The sequence below is a fragment of the Scyliorhinus torazame genome, chromosome 15 (assembly GCF_047496885.1).
Source record: "Scyliorhinus torazame isolate Kashiwa2021f chromosome 15, sScyTor2.1, whole genome shotgun sequence".
Lineage (NCBI taxonomy): Eukaryota > Metazoa > Chordata > Chondrichthyes > Carcharhiniformes > Scyliorhinidae > Scyliorhinus > Scyliorhinus torazame.
The window spans coordinates 197609462-197632126 of NC_092721.1; the positions used below are offsets into that span (position 1 = coordinate 197609462).

Sequence of the window (22665 nt, forward strand, 5' to 3'; positions counted from 1 at the left end):
GGGGGGAAGAGAGGGGGGTGGGGGGGGAAGAGAGGGGGGTGGGGGGGAAGAGAGGGGGGGTGGGGGGGGAAGAGAGGGGGGTGGGGGGGGAAGAGAGGGGGGTGGGGGGAAAGAGAGGGGGTGGGGGGAAAGAGAGGGGGTGGGGGGAAAGAGAGGGGTGGGGGGGAAGAGAGGGGGGTGGGGGGGAAGAGAGGGGGGTGGGGGGGAAGAGAGGGGGTGGGGGGGGAAGAGAGGGGGTGGGGGGGGAAGAGAGGGGGTGGGGGGAAGAGAGGGGGGTGGGGGGGAAGAGAGGGGGGTGGGGGGGAAGAGAGGGGGGTGGGGGGGAAGAGAGGGGGGGGTGGGGGGGAAGAGAGGGGGGTGGGGGGGAAGAGAGGGGGGTGGGGGGGAAGAGAGGGGGGTGGGGGGGGAAGAGAGGGGGCTGGGGGGGAAGAGAGGGGGGTGGGGGGTAGAGAGAGGGGGGTGGGGGGTAAGAGAGGGGGTAGGGGAAAGAGGGGGTAGGGGGGAAAGAGGGGTAGGGGGAAAGAGGGGGGGAGGGGGGAAAGAGAGGGGGGTGGGGGGAAAGAGAGGGGGTGGGGGGAAAGAGAGGGGGTGGGGGGAAAGAGAGGGGGGTGGGGGGAAAGAGAGGGGGGTGGGGGCAAAAAGAGGGGGGTGGGGGCAAAGAGAGGGGGGTGGGGGCAAAGAGAGGGGGGTGGGGCAAAGAGAGGGGGGGTGGGGGCAAAGAGAGGGGGGTGGGGGCAAAGAGAGGGGGGTGGGGGCAAAGAGAGGGGGGTGGGGGCAAAGAGAGGGGGTGGGGGCAAAGAGAGGGGGGTGGGGGCAAAGAGAGGGGGTGGGGGCAAAGAGAGGGGGGTGGGGGCAAAGAGAGGGGGGTGGGGGCAAAGAGAGGGGGGTGGGGGCAAAGAGAGGGGGGGTGGGGGCAAAGAGAGGGGGTGGGGGCAAAGAGAGGGGGGTGGGGGCCAAAGAGAGGGGGGTGGGGGGCAAAGAGAGGGGGGGTGGGGGCAAAGAGAGGGGGGGTGGGGGCAAAGAGAGGGGGGTGGGGGCAAAGAGAGGGGGGTGGGGGAGAAGAGAGGGGGGTGGGGGGGAAAGAGAGGGGGGGTGGGGGGGAAGAGAGGGGGGGTGGGGGGAAAGAGAGGGGGGGTGGGGGGAAAGAGAGGGGGGTGGGGGGAAAGAGAGGGGGGTGGGGGGGAAAGAGAGGGGGGTGGGGGGGAAAGAGAGGGGGGGTGAGGGGAAAGAGAGGGGGGGTGGGGGGAAAGAGAGGGGGGTGGGGGGGAAAGAGAGGGGGGTGGGGGGGAAAGAGAGGGGGGTGGGGGGAAAGAGAGGGGGGTGGGGGGAAAGAGAGGGGGGTGGGGGGGAAAGAGAGGGGGGTGGGGAGGAAGGGGGGGGGGGTGTAGAGAGATGTTGAGATTCAGGAAGGGAATTCCAGAGCTTCGGGTGTACACAGCTGCAGGGGCCATCATCAATGGTCTGGGAAGGTAGTCACGGGAACACAAGATGTCAGAATTAGAGGCCAGCAGAGGATTTTGGAAAGAAATTAAACATGGGCCGGAATTTGAAAACGGGGATGAGAATTTTAAATTGAGGCATTGCCGGATCTGAGTGGTCGCCGCGGTGACGGGTGAACGGAATGTGTTTGAAACGTGGGTACAAACAGCAGAGTTTCCCTGAGTTTCCACAGGCTAAGCTTACCAGGGAGGTTTCACACAGGAGCTTGCTGCCTCTCACCAGGTTGCCGATAGTAATGTGGAAGTATGTATTGCCACTGCTCCAGTTAGAAATCTTGGTGAATGAATGGGTGGTAAGGATATCCTTGAAAAAAAAAAAAGAGGGAGAAGATATTTACACCGTATAAAAATGGCAGAGGGGGAGGCAAACCATTCAATAGCCCCCCCCCCCCCACCCCCCCCCCCCCCCCCCCCCCACCCCCCCCCCAATCACAGAAACAATGAGACTGCAGTTTATATTTTATCTACAGGGCACATTGTAGCAACGCAAAGGGTCAGTTTATCAATATCCTTCCTGTCCTATGGCCTTGAGCACGGAGAAAGTTAAGAACAATGTTGCATCAACATCACCGCTTCCGAGCCTCATCTTCCTGAATTGGGGTATGTGGCTGTTTCCTCCCAGGAGTATCCTGTATTTAACAATATCAGATAGAATTATAGGAAAGGAGGAGTCGCGTTTTGAGCGCAAATAGCGGGCTGTTTCTCGGTGTCTGCAGCACCAAGAAGGACCCCTCTATTAGACAGGGCTTGGTTTTGTTTTTGGGAGGGGCCTCTGCGAGGAACTTCCCACTGAGGCCACACTTAGCTCCCGCCCTGCTTCATCTATCCTCATCAACAATCCTTCTATTCCTTCCTCCAGTATTTATCGAGCTTCACTCTAAATGCTACTCACTCCAACCACTTCCGGTGGCATCAATTCCATCTCCCCCCCCGCCCCCCCCCCCCCTCCCCGATTGCCTTGTTGAAAGTTTATTAGTGACTAGTTTGTTTTTACATTTATGGTTCCGGTTTTGCTCTACAATTGGAGAAATCTCCTCTGCGTCTGGCGTATCGAACTGCTTTCGTAAAAAGGCATCCATCAACATTTTGGTTGAGAACACAGTAGAATAGTTTTAATTTGTAGACTGCTAATAAAAGAGGCTGTAACTAGTCTCCATATTTACTTGCATTGGAGGAGGTACAGCGAAGGTTCACTAGATTAGTCCGGCGAGAGGGTTGGCCTATGATGAGAGGCTGCGTAAACGGAGTCTTCATTACCTGGAGCTCAGAAGAATAAGAGGTGATCTCACTGAAGCAGACATCTGAAGGGGCTTGATGGGGTAGACGCTGAAGTGTTTCTTGAGACTGGGGAACCTAGAACTTGGGGGGGGGGTTGCTCAGCCTCAGAATCAGTGTCAATAAGCTTTACAGCACAGAAAGAGACCCTTCAGCCCCTCGTGTTCTGTGCCAGCCCAACATCTATGCATTTTAACCCATTTTCCAGGCTTGGTCCGTAGTCTTGTGTGCTCTGGTATTTCAAGCGCTCATCAAAATGCTTCTTAAATGTTGACGGTTCCCGCCTCTACCACCCCTACAGGCAGCGAGTTCCAGACTCCCACCCCCCTCTGGGTGAAAAGGTTTTCCCCTCAAATAACCTCAGGGTAACGGCCGATCATTTGGGGATTGAGAGATGAGATGAGATTTCTTCACCCACAAGGCTGTGGACGCTCCATCACGGAATACAAGTAATGCCGAGATAGGCGGACGTTTGGTCTCTCAGGGAAACAAGGGATAAGGGGGAACCGGCAGAAATGTGGGGCTGAAGCCGAAGATCAGCCACTTGGAATAGCAGAGGAGGCTCGATGGGCCGAGTGGTCTACTCCTGCTCCCATTTCGGATGTTAATTTCAGCTTTTTATATTCAAACATTCCAGATGGTTCGATAGATGCTGGTGACAATTCTGTAAAAATCTAAATGACCCTTCACAGCAAATCATCCATTTTAGTGGCATTTGGAATATCAGCTCAAAGTGGTGTTGGAGTTCACAATAATTAAACCTAAAAACAGGAGGCGGGATTCTCCATCGGCCGACGGCAAAATCAGGAAAAGCGATTGGGCGGAGAATCGATTCTGATCCCGAAATCGTGGCAGGCGCCGATTTCACGCCAAATCGCTGTTCTCCGTTGCCTCGACAGCAGCGTCAATGCGTTCCAGAACGCACGTACAGTAGACACCGTTTGCATGTCATTAGGAGGCCCGACCCAGTATTCACCGGGGCCGCCGCGATTCTCCGCCTCCGATGGGCCACATCTCTGACGGCGGAGTTCACTTGTGCTTTTAACAATCGTCAACCCGAGGTTAGCACCGCTGCCTCACGGCGCCGAGGTCCCGGGTTCGACCCCGTGTCCGTGTGGAGTTTGCACATTCTCCCAGTGTCTGCGTGGGTCACGCCCCCACAACCCAAAGACGTGCAGGGTGGGTGGATTGGCCACGCTAAATTTCCTGGTAATTGGGAAAAAAAAATAATTGGGTACGCTAAATTTATATTTTTAAAAATCGCGAAATTGGCAGTGGCTGCTGAGGGCGAGAGAGAGGGGGGGGGCGGAAAGTGTCGCCATAGTTTGCTGACAGCTGTGCCACTGGCCGGGGGCTTCTGCCAGGGTCGGGGGGAGCAGCGGGGTTCGAGAGGAGGTGGGCTGCAAGGGTGGACGGGCACGGAGTACCATAGCCGCGGCTTGCAAGGCAGCCATGCAACTGCGCACACCGCCGACTGCCCACTGTGACCTTGGGGCCACAGGTCGTATGGGTCCCACCCGCCCTTCCCAGGCCACTCCCCTTGGTGCCCTCTGGCCCCAGCTGACCCATCAGTGGGACGGGCACGCTCCCGCACGACCAGTGCCATCTTGTTGGCTGGGATGGTGTGTGTGGGGAGTGTAGTCTGTATATGCGGCTGTAGCTCGTCAGCCTCCTGATTGTCAATCGCGAATCCAGCGAACCCCGCACCGTTTCTCATTGCAATCTATTGTGTTCCACGTGGCACCGGTGCGAGACCCTCAACGGTCGCAGAATCGGTCCAGGTGCGGTTCCACCTTTGCTGTCGTGGAACTCCACGAATCCTGCCGCAGCATCAACACTTAGTGTCAGGAGCGGAGAATCCAGTGAGGATCTTTTCAGGTTCTGATCGGATTGCCAACTTCCAATGCACAGGACATACATTCTGGTTCTTACAGTTTTAGGTGTAAATTTAATCCTAATATACCCCATTCTATTATATTGTATAACAACTTCTTCAACTTTGCCTGCTGCTTTGAAAGCTGCAATAGTCTAGTTGATGAGTTGCTGATCGGTACGAAGACTTCCCTCGCCAAACCACTTGGTGGCGTAGTGGTAATGTTGCTGGGCTGGTAATCCAGCAGGCCCAGGCTAATGCTCTGGGGACACAGGTTCAAATCCCACCACAGCCATCAGTGACATTTACAGTGCAAGAGGAGGCCATTCGACCCATTGAGTCTGCAATGGCCCTTGGAAAGAACACCCTACCCATTAACCCCACGCAACCTTTTTGGACGCTAAGGGCAATTGATCATGGCCAATCCACCTGCACATCTTTGGACTGTGGGAGGAAACCCGAGCACCCGGGAGGAAACCCACGCAGACACGGGGAGAAATAAATCTGGAATATAAAGTTAGTAATGATGACCATGATAACTTAAAACACCGTCCAGACCTACATGTTGCTCCAGGGTGTTCCTGTGGCGTGGCGTGGCTTCAATGGGAAATCCCATTGACAAGCAGCAGGAAGAAAGAATCCAGTCACCAGTGAAACACGTAGCTAGGGGGGGGAAAATCGGAGAACCGAGCTCCAGGAGAATCCACTCAGGAAGGAAGGAGCAGCCAATGCACATCTGCATTTCCCGAGGAAATAATAATTGAAAAGAATATACACACAGCAATTGTATTTGTTCTTGGAGAGGAGGCTGGTGACGGAAAAGAGGGAAAAAAGAAAGATAGAAAGTTACCTTAGTCTTTGGATCAATCAGACTCACTCCGTGCTTGTTGATCACAATCAGGAGGATCTCTGGGTAATTTGGCTCAGTGGTTTGCTGAAAAAGAGAATACAATGGCGGTCAGAAACATTGAGGGGGGGGTGGCGAGATAAAGGAAAAGAGGTGTTCAAGTGAGAAAGAAAATAATTTATCTTGTGATGCACATCCAGACACCACAAAGCGCTTCACAGCTGCTGAATTACTGTCGATGTTTTGCGTTTTGGTCTTGCTCAAGAGTTCTTCCCAGATGTTCAAATTGATGTCACAAGAGCGAAGGGGGCGAGGAACTCACTCGGAGTTCCCCATTTGGCAATCCCGTGATTTCAAAATGTGGGAAGTGACCACTTTACCAGAAAAATGGTTCGCAAAGAGGGAATATAATTGTATCCCACATCTGGCAACACCCTCCAGCTGGTCACGCATGGACGAAGGACCAATGACACACGGAGCAAATCCATCAATGTGACAGGCGGACAAATAATCTGCAGCGTAAATGCACTACGTGAATATCAAGAGGGCTCATCGGCTCAGGTTAATGGGCCCCGATATTTCTTCTTTACATGGTCATGCTTCCCAAGTGGCCAGCCAAGTGCCGATCTTTCAGAGAAGGAAATAAAAATACAAAAAGAAAAAGAAATGTTCCTTACCTTGACCTCAAAAAAAGCTGATCCAAATGTAGGCCATTTATAGACAATCTTCAGAAAAGACAACTTAGCTTCTTCCCTCGATTTTCCTGCCTGCTTGTTGTAAAAAGCTACAATGGACTAAAGAAAAAAGAAAATTAATTAGATATGCTACATTCAGATCTCAAGGTAATAGTGGTGATAGAATGTTGCACGACTGTGATTTGGATTAAGGAGGCCCTTCGGCCTGTTTGACCCTCCCAAGCCTTACACCCATCTAATAATCACTCTACCCAGACACACTGCCTTGACTAAACGCAAGTCCTTGACTTGACATTTGACAATGTGCAACTCCCTCAGCACGGAACAAAGTTCCGGTCATGACAGGACAGGACCAGAACATGCAACTTTCTGACTAGCAACTCCAAGTTTGTGGGTTCAAGTCCAGCTCCAGGGTCTCAAGCATACGATGTAACCTGCCCGCCAGGTGTGGTACTAAAAAAAGTGTGCTGCACGGTCAGAGGTAAATCTGTAACATTCCTGCGCAGGAATTACTGCTTTGCTTATTTTTTTTTTTCAATAAATTTAAGAGTACCCAATTATATTTTTGCAATCAAGGGGCAATTTAGCTTGGCCAATCGTAGCCGGCACACCTTTGGGTTTGTGGGGGTGAGACCTACACAGACACGGGAAGAATGGGCAAACCCCACACGGACGGTGACCCAGGGCTGGCATCGAACCCGGGTCCTTGGTGCTGTGGTGTCAGCAGAGCTAACCACTGTGCCACCGTGCCGTCCAATATTTTTGCAGCAAATGAAACCAATCATCCTTACCCATTGTAACCTATTTGTGGCTACAATCCCACACCAATGTAATGGACTCCTACAAATCCTTTGAAGTCGCCTAGCAAGCCACTCAGTCGCAACAAAACGAAAGTAGCCACCACCACCTTCTTGGGAATTGTGTGGAATGAGTGACCCCCATATTCTCAGAACGGGAATTAATTTTTCTTTTAAAATGGAGGAAATTGTCCTACCCGCTTCCAGTCATCGGGCGAGATGTGTCGGATTAAATCGTGCGGCACCAGATCCTTCAGCATTTTGGGAATGTTTGGGAATTGGGATTTATCATCTTCGAACTTCACCCTGTAAATCAGCGCAGCCGACTGCAGCACCTCGTCACGAGAACACTTGTGGTAACCGCGTAGGTATTTTGGCAGCTCCTGTTACAAGGGGAAAGCAGGTTTCAGGCTCCATGGACCTTACGGCGGGAGGAACGATGCAGCAGTGTCCCTTCTCAACTAGGTTCCAGTCCAAGCAAAGCTAGCTCGCTGCGGCGATGGTACGACTGCCGTCTGGTACAACTAACACGCGGCACATTTCTCGTTTTCTCCTGGCCCCAGCTCGCTGTGACGCTCGCCAATTCGGTCTTTGGGGAGGTTCAGGGTTCGGAGCCCACTTGGTGGAAACTAGCCAGTGCTTCCCAAATCCACGTCGGTATCCGGCGGGAATGGTGTGTCTGACAGGCCCGTCTCTTCCCTCCTGCAAACCAACCCCCTCCCCCACAACAAGATCTTTATGGGTTAATTGAAGCCTGCCAAACACTCCCACCTCATTGCACTGACCACTCTGTAGGTTGGATGAAGTTGGATACACCAGTGGAACGCAGGAGTAGGCCATTCGGCCCGTCGAGCCTGCTCCGCCATTCAATATGATCACGGCTGATCTAATTGCTGGTTGCATTTGGACTCCGTTTCCGGTTAGTGCTGCAGTATCCCACCCACCCATCCCTCCCCCATAACCCTCCAGCCCCTTGTCAATCAAAACTCGGTCTAATTCAGCCTGGAATGTATTCACTGACCCACAGCCTCCACTGCTCTCTGGGGTAGAGAATTCCAGATCAGCGCCTCCTCAGAAAAAAATTCCCTTCACCTCCCATCAGAAAACGGAGACCTCATTCTTAAACTGCGTTCCCTAGACCTGGGGAACACTCAATTCATTGAAAAGATTCCTGGATCTGCATCCGTGTTGTAACCTGCAAGGCTGCGAACCAGGTGCCAGGAAGTGGGATTAAAATGAGCGGCTAATTTCTTCGTTATTCCCTCTTTTTTTTTGTGGCTGGTGCAGACATGATGGGCTGAATGGCCACCTTCTGTGTTGTTACCATTCTACGAATCCTTCCATTAATTCACACTATTCCCTTCCAGGTGCAAAGTTACGAGAACGGTCCCCTTAAAAAGACAATAACCTGGAGGCAGAACTTCACTTTGTGCTGGTGGTTAGACGGTTGTGATGGAGTGGGGAGTTTCATGCAAGGGGAAATTCACCTGATGACTTGCCCGAGGGAGTCACACGAGTTTGGAAGCTTGGTGCACGCTCACTAGCGTGCCCTTCACACTACAGCATGAGCCCATTTAAATCACTGATTAGTCAAACGACATTTGAGAACAATAATGCAATTTGATATGAAGACAAAAAAAAACCTGTCCCTGGATGTGTCGCCAATGCTTCTGTTGGACGATATAGACGGGCCGGTCAGGTGGGCAGAACAAGTGGCAAATAGAATTTAACCCTGAAAAGTGTGAGGTGATGTCTTGGGAGAACTAACAAGACAAGGGGGTACACAGTGAACGGTGGGACACCTGGAAGTACAGAAGACCAGAGGGAACTTGCAGTGCATGTCCATAGATCCCTGAAGGCAGCACGACATATAGATACAGTGGTTAAAAAGGCCTGTGGGATATTTGCCTTTATTGGCCGAGGCATAGCATATAAGAACAGGGAGGTGATGTTGGAGCTGTATGAACCGCTTGTGAGTGATGCGACCATCAATTTACTCAAGGGTTCGTGTCGGAGTAAAACAGTGGTTTTAATTAACTATCAACTTTGGTTGCCTGCGACTGGTACATACTGAGGACAGTCCCACAGGCCAGCTATTCTTATACTCCTTCAAAGGGGCGGAGCCCGTACATGCTCCAACATCTCCCCTGTGGGTGAAGCCATACAATGGCCCACAGGGTTAATAACACAGAACATAACTGGTGAATTAACTGTATTTACAAACATAGAACATAACTGGTGAATTTACTGTATTTACATTCACCACAGTGAGGCCACAGCTAATGTACCGTGTGCACTCTAGAGGAAGGAGGAAGTGATTCATTAGAGGGTGCAGGAGGAGATTCACCAGGATCTTGCCTGGGTTGGAGCGTTTCAGCCATGAAGAGGGGCAGAGGTTGTTTTTCGAGCAAAGAAGGCTGAAGGGGACCTCATCGCGATGTACAAAATTATGAGGGGCATAAATTGGAAAAAAGTTTCCCCCCACCCAGTATAGGGGTCAAAAACCAGGGGGCATAGATTTAAGGCAAGGGGCGGGAGATTTCAACAGAATTGGAGGGGAAACCTTTTCACCCAGAGAGTGGTAGGAATGTGGAACTCACTGCCTGAAAGGGTGGGAGAGGTGGGAACCCTCATAATACTTAAGAAGCATTTTGATGGAGCACTGGAAAGGTCATAGCACACGGAGGTTAAAGACCAAGTGCTGGAACAGAGGATTAGAATAGATTGGTGCTTGATGTATGGCGCAGACAAAACGGGTCGTAAGGCCTCTTTCCAAGCTGTAAAACTCTATGATTAACTGTCGGCTGTTCCCAATGTTTCCATCTCCCATTGGCTCAGGATCAATATTGCTTCAAATATGCTTTTCACACAAATTGTGAGCATTGCTATAGATTTCTGAGGGAATCCCGCTATTGTGCTGCCAATTTGAGCGGGTGGCCCGATAGAGAGGTGCCACATCCCCCCGCATCTCAATTGAGCAACCCCCCCCCACACGCAGCGCAATTCAGTCCCCCACTCCTGGATTTTCTGTGCCCCTCACCTTTCCCCCTAAATGGGCCTCCTGACCTTCCACCCCCCTCCGCCCCACAGCATCCTCCTAAATCTGGAGACCCACCAGAGACCCTCTAAATAAAGAGACCCCCCCCCTCCAAGAGAGCCCCTAAATAAAGAGATACCCCCAAAACTACCTCAAAATAAGGAGACCCCCCCACCTCCTCTCCGAGGCCCGCTAAATAAGGAGACCACCCATAGACACTCCTTGAGCCCCCTCGGTCAGGAAGCCCCTGAGAAAAGAGAGCCTCCCCAATCAGGATGGCCCTCAGAAAAGAGACCCCACCCCAATCAGGATGGCCCTCAGAAAAGAGACCCCCCCCCAATCAGGATGGCCCTCAGAAAAGAGACCCCCATCAGGAAACCCCCCAGTCTCAGGATAAAGGGGGCAGATCATTTAGGACTGAGATGAGGAGAAATCTCTTCACTCTTACGATTGAGAATCTTGGCAATTCTCTGCCCCAGAGGGTTGTGGATGCTCCATCGTTGAATAGATCCAAGGCTGGGATAGGCAGTTATTTATTTGGAACTCAGGGAATTAAGAGCTATGAGGGGAGAGGGTGAGAAAAGTGGAGTTGAAGCCCACGAACAGCCATGTTCATACTGAACGGCGGAGCAGGTGTGATGGGCCGTGCTATCTGCTCCTGCTTCGCATGGGATCTTTCTGTGCATAACTTGGCTGCAGCATTTCCTGAAGTGACTACACTTCAAAAATACTTCATTGGTGCTCGAGATGTCTGGCGGTTGTGAAAGGTGCTACATAAACACAAGTCTCTTTCATCATTGGTCTCCAGCATTGATTGCAGGATTCAATTGCTCACTGAACAATTCGTTAATGCACTCTTGTAAACTTGCCAGAATAAGTGGTCACAACGAATAGAACGTCAAACACACTGTCCTAAAGTTCACCCAGTGGGGGTTGGAGTTAAGGGTACAACACAAGCTCCAATTCAAAGGTTTGGGAGTGAGGCATCAGATATTTATTCTAATCATAGAATTTACAGGAGGCCATTCGGTCCATCGAGTCTGCACAGGCCCATGGATAGATCACCTTATCTAATCCACACCTCCATCCTATCCCTGTAACCCCATCTAACTCTTTTGGACACGAAGGGCAATTTATCATGGCCAATCCACCTAACCTGCACATCTTTGGACTTGTGGGAGGAAACCGGAGCACCCGGAGGAAACACATGCAGACACGGGGAGAACATGCAGACTCCGCACAGACAGTGACCCAAGCCGGGATTCGAACCTGGGATCCTGGAGCTGTGAAGCAGCTGTGCTACCGTGCCATCCCCCCAAATCAGTTCAACAATGTCTTAGCCTTGTCCTCAAATTTAAATTGATTAATGACACCACTGTACCTGATAATAGTGAAAAATGGAGTCTGCCATCTGGTCCTTTCCAGGAACTGTATGTGTCCATAGTTTCTTCATGAAGAAGACCTGGTAGGTTAGAGAAGGCACAATACCTAGAAAAACAAGTTCAAAAGCGGACATCTTGTTAGTTTCCATGTTGTTTCACAAACTGACTAAACTAACAACTGTAAAAGGAATCTTGGATTTGTGGTGATATGCATCACTGTAAATACACAAGGGGTTAATGTAGATACACTAGGACACTGTAAATACACAACGGGTTAATGTAGATACTCTAGGACACTGTAAACACACAAGGAGTTAATGTAGATACACTAGGACACTGTAAATACACAACGGGTTAATGTAGATACTCTAGAACTAAATAAACACTAGAGGGAGCACCAGGGACATCTTGACACACAGACTTCAACCAATAGGTCAGTAATATACGACCAATGGGCAGTCAAGACACACCCAGAGGGGACACTACCACAAGGGGGCTACCCATATAAAAAGGACAGGGCACACATGCTCTTTCTCTTTCCATAGGCGACACTCAGAGAGACAGGGGCAGATCAGGGAAGCATCACACCCACCGCATGGATTAGAGCAGACTGGTTATTTAGATCGAGTTACTATCGCAAGATCAGCAGGAGAGTCAAACCCAAGTAGGAGAATTGTTAACTGTTCAATAAATGTGTTAAACCTATCTCCAAGTCTGAACCTTCCTTTGTCAAAGTATACATCAAGGAAGCAGCTTATGCATTTGAAGAAGCATAACACAACAGGATTATCAAAGCAGCTCTCATCGATGGTGAAGTCCCACTTTAGCAGATAAGGCGTAATATTAGAATCGGACTTTCTGTGCCCGCTCCGGTGGTGTTCGGAGGAAATCTGGGCTCCCACATGTTTTGTACACTCCTGTATCTCTTCACACAGGTACAGATATTAATTTAACGGTGGGGGCTGTGGGTGGCACTCTCCATTCAGTATCAGGAAGATTGCAAGTTCAAATCCCAATCCGGAGACTAGAGCTGACACTCCAGTGCGGTGCCGAGGGAGTGCCGCACTGCCGGAGGGGACACCTTTTAGGGGAATTCTAGTTTTCCCTCTCGGAAGGTTCACGTTTCACTATTTTGAAGAGGAGCAATGAACAATCAACAATTATTTCACAACCAAAAGAAATAAAAAAACATCCGGTCGTTATCACATTTATGTTTCTGGAACATTCCGAGGCACCAATGGCCTAACATTACAAAAGTGAATGCTTTGGGATGTCTGGAGGGGTCTGGAAAGGCTCAGTATTGATTCAAGCTTCCTGCCTTTGGCATCTGCCATGTGGGTCAGCTTGACAAGTCCATTCTGCCAATTCGTCTACAAAACCGGGAAGCCATAGGGAAACCTCACCTCTGGGTGACCTTCAATAGACGGATAATTCTAAGGAGCTTAATACCCCTGGCAACAAGAAAACCACCTTTCTCTTAACGCCATCTCCCAGTATGCCTGCCCTTCCTTGTCGTGTTATTGACCCTGGGGTAACACGCACTGCAACTGGATGCAGTTAGACTGGAAAGCAGACACCAAACTTAGACGTTGGTCCAATAGATTTATTGAACTTCTGTAACAAGACACACAGCTGGCTGTGGGTTGAGTCTCTACTACTCTTAGGTATACTAACTCTAACTAGACCAGGCTAGCCCTGAGCCACGTGTAGAAGGTGTTAACTAATATGTACACCCTGACTGTCACTACAGTTGTCACCAGTGGAAAGAGGCGGAGTGCTGATGCCTCGTGTATTTTATAGTAGGAAGCCCCCCTCTAGTGTTCTGTCTAGTGATTGGTTGTGTTCTGTCCTGCGTGTTGATTGGCTAACCTGGGCGTCTATCACTGCCTGTCTTTACCCTCATGATGTGTATGAGTGCATATTATGACATCCCTCACCTCGCACCGAGAGAAACAATCTTCGAAACGCCACATGAATAAGATACGGAAGAGAAATGTAAACTGGCAGCAGAGGTTTTACAAGCTGAAGCAAGCCAACCTAAATAACCAAGCTCTGTTTAGTTCTTTACCGTCTTTCACTGGGCGAACTTTCTTGATCCAGTCAGTGAGGTGTCGCACAAAGTCAAAGAAGAAATCTCCTTCAGGAACACTGATAACCTGGCAACCAACAAGAACATCGTTAATGGCCATTACCTCAAATCCAGGCCTCACACAGCACGAAGCAACAAAATCAGGGATACCCAACGAAGGCAATTGGAGATGGAGCAAGTGCAAAGACTGTGGCGACAGTGGGTGTACCTACACAACATGTACTGCAGCGGCTCAAGGCGACAGCTCAACACCACCTTCGAGGATAATGAGTGATGGGTAATAAATGGGATTGTCACAGTAACTTCACTGCAGTGTTAATGTAAGCCTACTTGTGACAATAGTAAAGATTATTATTATTAAATGCTGGATGAGCCAGCAATGCCCAAAACCCGCAAATAAAAAATGTCCACAGATCAACTTCAAACTTCCAATGCCTTTCAGATTATTTTATTAATACTAATATAATTCGCACTCTTACTTTCTCACCATTGTCGGAGAAGCTCGTTACCTTGTCAGAGATCTTGACAAATAGGCTGAAGCCATCGGGAGATTTCAGCAGCAGCCTGGTCGAGATATTCTGGCAGAAATCCTTAGCTTTCGTGCTCGATTCCACTTCGAATGCCTGCAGAACGCGACAAGCACGCTTAGGGACCCGAGCCAAGAGGTTTTTTTGTTTTTTTTGCATTGCTCTTAACAATGCAACATTCAGAGTTATCTCAAACTGACACTGGAGTACTGCAAACAGGTGTGGTGTTAAACAAATTCTTAAACAAAGGATATGCAGATGGTGGGAAACACACGTACAAAAAGGGAGATAGCAGCAAAAAGGCATTTTCGTCAGCAAAGACTCAACAAGCAGGGAATCTTTCCTTAAGAACAGGGAAGGTGGAGGGGAGACCTGACAGAGTTGATAAACTAAGTGCAAAATTGTTGTTTCAAGTTGTGGAGGAGTCTAAATTGACAGGTCATAACTCAACAAATCTATTCAGGAATTCAGGAGAAACTTCTCGATCTAAAATGTGGGACTTGGAAGAGTTGACGCCAATAAGAGATGCATTTAAGGGGAAGCTGGATAAACATGAGAGAGACAGGGTGGTTAGCACTGCTGCCTCACTGCAGCAGGGACCAGGGTTCGATTCCGGCCCCGTCTGTGTGGGATTCCTCCGGATGCTCCGGCTTCCTTCCACAGCCCAATGATCTGCAGGTTAGGTGGATCAGCCACGCTAAGATTGTCCCTCCATAGAACATAACAGCGTAGTACAGGCCCTTCGGCCATCGATGTTGCGCCAACCTGTGAAACCACTCTAAAGCCCATCTACACTATTCCCTTATCGTCCATATGTCTATCCAATGACCATTTGAATGCCCTTAGTGTTGCGAGTCCACTACTGTTGCAGGCAGGGCATTCCACGCCCTTACTACCCTCCGAGTAAAGAACCTACCTCTGACGTCTGTCCTATATCCATCTCCCCTCAATTTAAAGCTATGTCCCCTCGTGCTAGACATCACCATCCGAGGAAAAAGGCTCTCACTGTCCACTGTATCCAATCCTCTGATCATCTTGTATGCCTCAATTAAGTCACCTCTTAACCTTCTTCTCTCTAACGAAAACAGCCTCAAGTCCCTCAGCCTTTCCTCCAGGGGTGTGCTGGTTAGGTTACGGGGATAGGGCGGGGTGGATGAGGGAGTGGACCTAGGTCGGGCGCTCTTTTGGAGGGCTGACGCAGACACAATGGGCCGAATGACCTCCTTCTGTGGGGATTTTATGACAGGAAGAGAAGGGTCTGCCACCACGGTTACATGGAGAGGGATGGGAAGAAGCTCAGGTGCAGCATGCAGACCAGCATTGGGTCGAATGGTTGGCACAACGTTAATGTTTTGAAGTGTATCACCATCAGCCTGGCATCAGAGACATATCAAGAAATTGAGGACCATTCTTGGCAGCTCACTCAACAAAACAGACCTTACATACCCATTATCTTTTAATTATAAATAGAACTGAGAGGTCAGTGAAAGATTCAGGTTGTATCCATTCCCTCACCCCTCTTTGCGTTATTTCAATGCATCACATCAATATGTTGGGAAATGGAAAGGTTAACACTCCAACTATTCTGCATTAGAGCAACAAGCTTTCCAAACAGGACACAGTGGGGTGCCTGCGAGAAGGATATCTGTGCCATTAATCATGAGTGATTAACGTATCAATCTCGAGTGACGAGTGTAATGAAACTTGGCTAGGTTTTAATTAACCATGGAAGGAGCGGTGTTTAGGTAAATAAACCATCAATAAACTCTTCTTAAAAAGGAGCAGAGAGCAGCAAAATCCCGATGATCTGAGTCCCATTGGCAGGAAAATGGGAGCAGTATAACAGGAGAACAGTATTGGGCATGCAGAGGCAGTGCGCGACGGAAATCCGGACTTGAATGGAGCTGGAGACCTGTACTCAACCAGCACTTTGAAATGAAAATCGCTTATTGTCACAAGTAGGCTTCAATGAAGTTACTGTGAAAAGCCCCTAGTTGCCACATTCCGGCGCCTGTTCGGGGAGGCTGTTACGGGAATTGAACCGTGCTGCTGGCCTGCCTTGGTCTGCTTTCAAAGCCAGGGATTTAGCCCAGTGTGCCAAACAGCCCCTGCCAACACTTTGATGTGTTGTGTGGCACTACCACCATGCTAAATGGCATGGATTTCCAACAGATCTAGCAACTCAAGACTGGGCATCCATGAGGTGCTTTGGGTCATCAGCAGCAGAATTGTGCTCAGCCACAAAATGCAACCTCATGGCCCAGCATATCCCCCCACTCCACCATCATCACCAAGCCAGGGGATCAACCCTGGTTCAATGAAGAGTGCAGGAGAGCGTGCCAGGAGCAGCACTAATCGTACCGAAAAATGAGGTGTCAACCTGGTGAAGCTACAACACAGAAACACGTGCGTGCCAAACAGCAAGTGATAACAGAGCGAAGCGATTCCGCAACCAGTGGATCAGATCTAAACTCTGTGGTCCTGCCAAATCAGGTCTTGAATCATGATGGATAATTAAACTCACTGGAGGGGGCGGTTCCACAAATATCCCCATCCTCAGTGATGGAGAAGCCCAGCACATCTGTGCAAAAGATAAGGCTCAAGCATTCGCAATAATCTTCAGCTAGAAGTGCCGTGTGGATGATCCATCTCGGTCTCCTCCCGAGGTCGCCAGCCATGTAGCGAATTCAATTCACTTGATACCAAGAAAGAAATGGTTGAAGACACTGGATGCTGCAAAGGGAATGGGTCCTGACAATATTCCCACAATAGTCCTGAAGACTTGTGCTCCAGAACTTGCCGTGCTCCTAGTCAAGCTGTTCCAGTACAGCTACAACACTGGCATCTACCCGGCAATGTGGAAAATTGCCCATGTGTGTCCTGTACACAAGAAACAGGACAAATCCAACCCAGCCAATTGCCGTTCTATTAATCTACTCTCCATCATCAGCAAAGTGATGGAAGGGGTCATCAACAATACTATCAAGCAGCACTTACTCGGCAATAACCTGCTGACGGACATTCAGTTTGAGTTCCACCAGGGTCATTCAACTCCTGACCTCATTACAGCCTTGGTTCAAAACATGGACAAAAGAGTTTAACTTCAGGTCATTACTGCAGGAGTTCCTCAGGGTAGTGTCCTAGGCCCAACCATCTTCAGCTGCTTCATCAATGGTCTTCCTGACATCATTAGATCAGAAGTGGGTATGTTGGCAGATGATTGCACAATGTTCAGCACCATACGCGACTCCTCAGAAACTGAAGCAGTTCATGTTTAAATACAGCAAGACCTGGGCAATATCCTTGTTACTTGGGCAAGTAATATTCATGCCAACGTGCCAGGTGATGAGAGTCTCCAACAAGAGAGAATCTAACCATTGCCCCTTGACATTCAATGGCATTACCATCACTGAATCCCCCACAGTCAACATCCTGGGTGTTACCGTTGACCAGAAACTGAACTGGACTAGCCATACAAATACCACGGTTCCCAGAGCAGGTCAAAAGCTAGTAATCCCACAGAGAGTAACTCACCTGCTGACCTTCATAGCCCGTCCACTATCTACAAGGCACAAGCCAGGAGTGTGATGGAATACTCCCCACTTGCCTGGATGAGTGCAGCTCCAACAACACTCAAGAAACCCAACACCATCCAGGATAAAGCAGCCCGCTTGATTGGCACCCTTTCCACAAGCGGTCACTCCCTCAATCACCGATGAACAGTGGAGCCATGTGCACCATCTACAAGATGCACTGCAGGTACTCACCAAGACTACTTAGGCAGCACCTTCCAAACCCACGACCACTACCATCTAGAAAGGACAACAGCAGCAGATACCTGGGAACCCCACCTCCTGGAGGTTCCCCTCCAAGCCACTCACCATCCTGACTTGGAAATATATCACCGTTCCTTCACTTCACTGGGTCAAAATCCTGGAACCCCCACCCTAACAGCACAGTGACTTTACCTACTTCACAGCGCCAGGGTCCCAGGTTCGATTCCCCGCTGGGTCACTGTCTGTGTGGAGTCTGTACATTCTCCCAGTGTCTGCGTGGGTTTCCTCCGGGTGCTCCGGTTTCCTCCCACCGTCCAAAGACGTGCAGGTTAGGTGGATTGGCCATGATAAATTGCCCTTAGTGTCCAAAAAGGTTGGGTGGGGTTAATGGGTTACAGGGGTAGGGTGTTCTTTCCAAGGGCCGGTGCAGACTCAATGGGTCGAATGGCCTCCTCCTGCACTGTAAATTTCACGAGGTTACGGGGATAGGGTGGAAGTGAGAGCTTAAGTGGGTCGGTGCAGACTCGATTGGCCAAATGGCCTCCTTCTGCACTGCATGTTCTAAAATAAAGTTTACATGGACTGCAGCGGTTCAACAAAGCGGCTCACCACCACCTTCGCAAGGGCAATTAGGAATGGGCAATGCTGGCATAGCCAGTGATCCCAACATCCCATAAATGAATTTAACAAATGGGGAAAGGCTAAAGAGATGGAGCAAGAACAGGAGAGAAACAGAGCAAACAAGAGAGAGGAACTTGAAGCTACACCTTCATACTGGATAGATTGATCACCTGTGAACGGAGTTTGTTCAGTACTTCCTGCTATCATGTCTCATGCTTTCTCAAAGTGTGCCATTGGCGAACCAGAGAAGTAAGGAGTTGAACAGCTGACTCAACACAAGTCTGCACGGATATTACCCTATTGTACGCTATTCAATATAATCCATTTCTGAACTTCCGGTTGCGGCTATTCGGAGCTAAGTCGCACATTCGGCGGCTCCCGCAAAAACGGACTTTTGGGCTCTTTTCAGGGCCCCCAACGGCACTTTTTCGACGTTTCCCGGTGTGGGAAGGAGTTTATAACAGCTCCCCGTCAGTATATGGCTTCAACTAGGAGCAGGGCGACAGAAAAGGTGGTGGTGGACCCGAAGAAGGTGCGAGGGAAGAAGAACAAAATGGCGGCGGGCGGAGACCAGGCAGCGTGGAGGCAGTGGGCGGAGGAGCAGCAGGAGAGTATCCAGCGCTGCTTCAAAGAGATTAAAACCGACCTGCTAGAGCCGATGAAGGCTTCTATTGATAAGCTGCTGGAGACACAGACGGCCCAGGGGGTGGCGATCCGCGAGGCTCGACAGAAGATCTCTGACAACGAGGACGAGATCTTAGGCCTGGCGGTAAAGGTGGAGGCGCACGAGGCGCTCCACAAGAAATGGCAGGAGCGGTTCAAGGAGATGGAGAATCGGTCGAGGCGGAAGAATCTGCGGATTCTGGGCCTCCCGGAGGGGCTGGAGGGGTCGGACATGGGGGCCTATGTGGTCACCATGTTGAACTCGCTGATGGGAATGGGGTCCTTCCAGGGGCCCATAGAGTGCTGGCGAGGAGGCCCAAGGCTAACGAGCCTCCGCGGGCGGTGCTGGTGAGGTTCTATCGGTTCGTCGATTGGGAGGGTGTGCTCAGGTGGGCCAAGAAGGAGAGGAGCAGCAGGTGGGAGAACGCGGAGGTTTGAACATACCAGGACTGGAGTGCGGAGGTGGCGAAGAGGAGGGCCGGGTACAATTGAGCGAAGGCGGTGAAGTTTGGCATGTTGCAGCCGGCGCGACTGTGGGTTATCTACAAGGACCGGCACCATTATTTTGAGTCCCCAGAGGAGGTGTGGGCCTTTGTTCAGGCTGAGAAGTTGGACACAGATTGAGGGTCGGGATGGGCGATTGGGGACTGCGGTTGATATGTTATGTTTTTTTTTTTTTCGGGGGGGGGGGGGGGGGCCTTTGTATTGCTCCGGGTTTCTTTTTCTCTGCGTTTTTCTTTTTCGGGTCGGTGAGGGTGGCTGGGGCGGGTTGGGCACTGTTTTGGTTGGGTTGGTAGGGGGGGCTCTCGGAGGGGGCTAGGTAAACGGAACAGGGGTGGTGGACGCCGATGAGATGGGGCCCCGCGGGGGAGGTGGAGGCCCTAGTCGGGGGTGAGGGGACTGGGCCTGTAAAAGGAGCTGCGTCAGAGGTGGTGGGGCCGGGTAGGTGGAAAGCGGGTGGGGGGGGGGGGGGGGAATAGAGTTGCTGCTGCTATGGTCAAGGAGGAGCTGGAGCGAGTGGGGGGGGGGGGGTCGAGACGAGGGTATGCCGCTGTGGGGAACGGGCCGGGTGCGGGCGCGTGGCTGGCCGAGGAGGGGTTATGGCTAGTCGGTGGGGGAGGGGGGCGGGTAGCCCCCCTGATCCGGCTGATAACCTGGAATGTAAGGGGACTGAATGGGCCGGTTAAGCGGGCCCACGTGTTCGCGCACCTGAAGGGGCTCAAGGCGGATGTGGTTATGCTCCAGGAGACACACCTGAAGGTGGCAGACCAGGTAAGATTGAGGAAAGGGTGGGGAGGTCAGGTGTTTCACTCGGGGCTGGATGCCAAAAATCGAGGGGTGGCGATCTTGGTGGGAAAGGTGTCATTCGAGGCGTCGAGCATTGTGGCAGATAATGGCGGTAGGTACATAATGGTAAGTTGTAAGCTGCAGGGAGAGAGGGTGGTACTGGTCAATGTGTATGCGCCGAACTGGGACGATGCGGGTTTTATGCTCCGTATGTTGGGTCGGATCCCAGACTTGGAAGGGGGGCCTGATAATGGGGGGAGACTTTAACATAGTGCTGGATCCGGCACTGGATCGCTCCAGGTCTAGGACGGGTAGGAAGCCGGCGGCGGCTAGAGTGCTGAGATGGTTTATGGACCAGATGGGAGGGGTGGACCCTTGGAGATTTGCCAGGCCGGGGCTAGGGAATTTTCATTCTTCTCACATGTCCATAAGGCTTATTCCCGAATCGACTTTTTCATTTTGAGTAGGGCGCTGATAGCGAGAGTAGAGAATACTGAGTATTCGGCAATAGCCATTTCGGACCACGCCCCGCATTGGGTGGACTTGGAGATGGGGGAGGAGTGGGACCAGCGCCCGCTGTGGCGCTTGTAGGTGGGGCTGTTGGCGGACGAGGAGGTGAGCGAGCGGGTCCGAGGAAGTATAGAGAGGAACTTGGAGACCAACGACAATGGGGAGGTCCGAGTGGGGATGGTATGGGAGGCACTGAAGGCGGTGGTGAGGGGAGAGCTGATCTCCATTAGGGCCCACAAGGAGCGGAGGGAGCGGGGGGGTGGGAAGAGGCTGGTGGGGGAGATGGTGAGGGTAGACAGGAGGTATGCGGAGGAGCCCGAGGAAGGATTGTTGAGGAAGAGGCATAGTCTCCAGGCAGAATTCGACCTGGTGACCACAAGGAGAGCGGAGGTGCAGTGGAGGAAGGCCCAGGGAGCGATCTAAGAGTATGGGGAAATGGCAAGCCGGATGCTGGCGCATCAGCTTCGGAAGCGGGACGCAGCTTGGAAGATCGGGGGAGTTAAGGACAGGGGAGGGAGTGTGGTGCGGAGTGGGGTTGGCATCAATGGGGTCTTCAGGGACTTTTACGAAGAATTGTACCGATCCGAGCCCCCACGGGAGGGAGGGAGGGATGGGCCGCTTCCTGGACCAATTGAGGTTTCCAAAGGTGGAAGAGGGACTGGTGGTGGGATTGGGGTCCCAGATTGGGCTGGAGGAGCTGATCAAAGGGATAGGAAGCATGCAGGCGGGGAAGGCACCGGGGCCGGATGGTTTCCCGGTCGAATTCTTTAAAAAATATATGGACCTGTTGGGCCCGCTGTTAGTTAGGACCTTTAATGAGGCAAGGGAGGGGGGGCTTTGCCCCCGACGATGTCCCGGGCACTGATCTCCTTGATCCTGAAGCGGGACAAGGATCCCCTGCAATGTGGGTCTTACAGACCGATTTCCTTGCTAAATGTAGATGCCAAGGTGCTGGCGAAGGTCTTAGCCACGAGGATTGAGGATTGTGTGCCGCAGATCATCCATGAAGACCAGACGGGGTTTGTGAAGGGGAGACAGTTGAACGCGAATGTGCGGAAACTTTTGAATGTTATCATGATGCCGGCGAGGGAGGGGGAGGTGGAGATAGTGATGGCGATGGACGCTGAGAAAGCCTTCGATAGGGTAGAGTGGGGGTACCTGTGGGAGGTGCTGAAGAGGTTTGGGTTTGGGGAGGGGTTCGTCAGGTGGGTTAGGCTGTTGTATGAGGTCCCGATGGCGAGTGTGGCCACAAACAGGAGGAGGTCCGAGTACTTTTGGTTGCACCGAGGGACGAGACAGGGGTGTCCCCTGTCCCCCCTGCTCTTCGCACTGGCGATTGAACCCCTGGCTATTGCACTGGGGGTGTCAAGGAACTGGAGGGGGTTGGTGCGGGGTGGGGAGGAGCATAGGGTGTCGCTTTATGCGGACAACCTGCTGCTGTATGTGGCGGACCTGGTGGGAGGAATCCCGGAGGTAATGAGGATTCTTAGGGAATTCGGGGACTTTTCGGGGTATAAGCTCAACATGGGGACGAGCGAGCGGTTCGTAGTTCATCCAGGGGACCAGGAGAGGGGGATTGGCGAGCTCCCACTAAAAAGGGCGGAGAGGAGCTTCAGGTATTTGGGGGTCCAGGTGGCCAGGAGACCCTGCATAGGCTTAATTTTACAAGGCTGGTGGACCAAATGGAGGAGGAGTTCAAGAGGTGGGACGCGTTGCCACTGTCCTTGGCGGGTAGGGTGCAGTCAATCAAAATGACGGTGCTCACAAAGGTTTTTGTTCCTGTTCCA

The 22665-nt window shown here is 51.4% G+C and overlaps 1 protein-coding gene across 1 annotated transcript in view; it reads right to left on the reverse strand.

Annotated features, from left to right (window-relative positions):
• Nucleotides 1-22665, reverse strand: part of myo7aa (myosin VIIAa) — a 174237-nt gene that overhangs the window by 16382 nt on the left and 135190 nt on the right. The window contains 7 exon segments of the mRNA XM_072477386.1: nt 1684-1803; nt 5498-5581; nt 6172-6288; nt 7184-7369; nt 11405-11511; nt 13474-13561; nt 14004-14117. Of these exon segments, the coding sequence (XP_072333487.1) occupies nt 1684-1803; nt 5498-5581; nt 6172-6288; nt 7184-7369; nt 11405-11511; nt 13474-13561; nt 14004-14117 (816 nt within the window).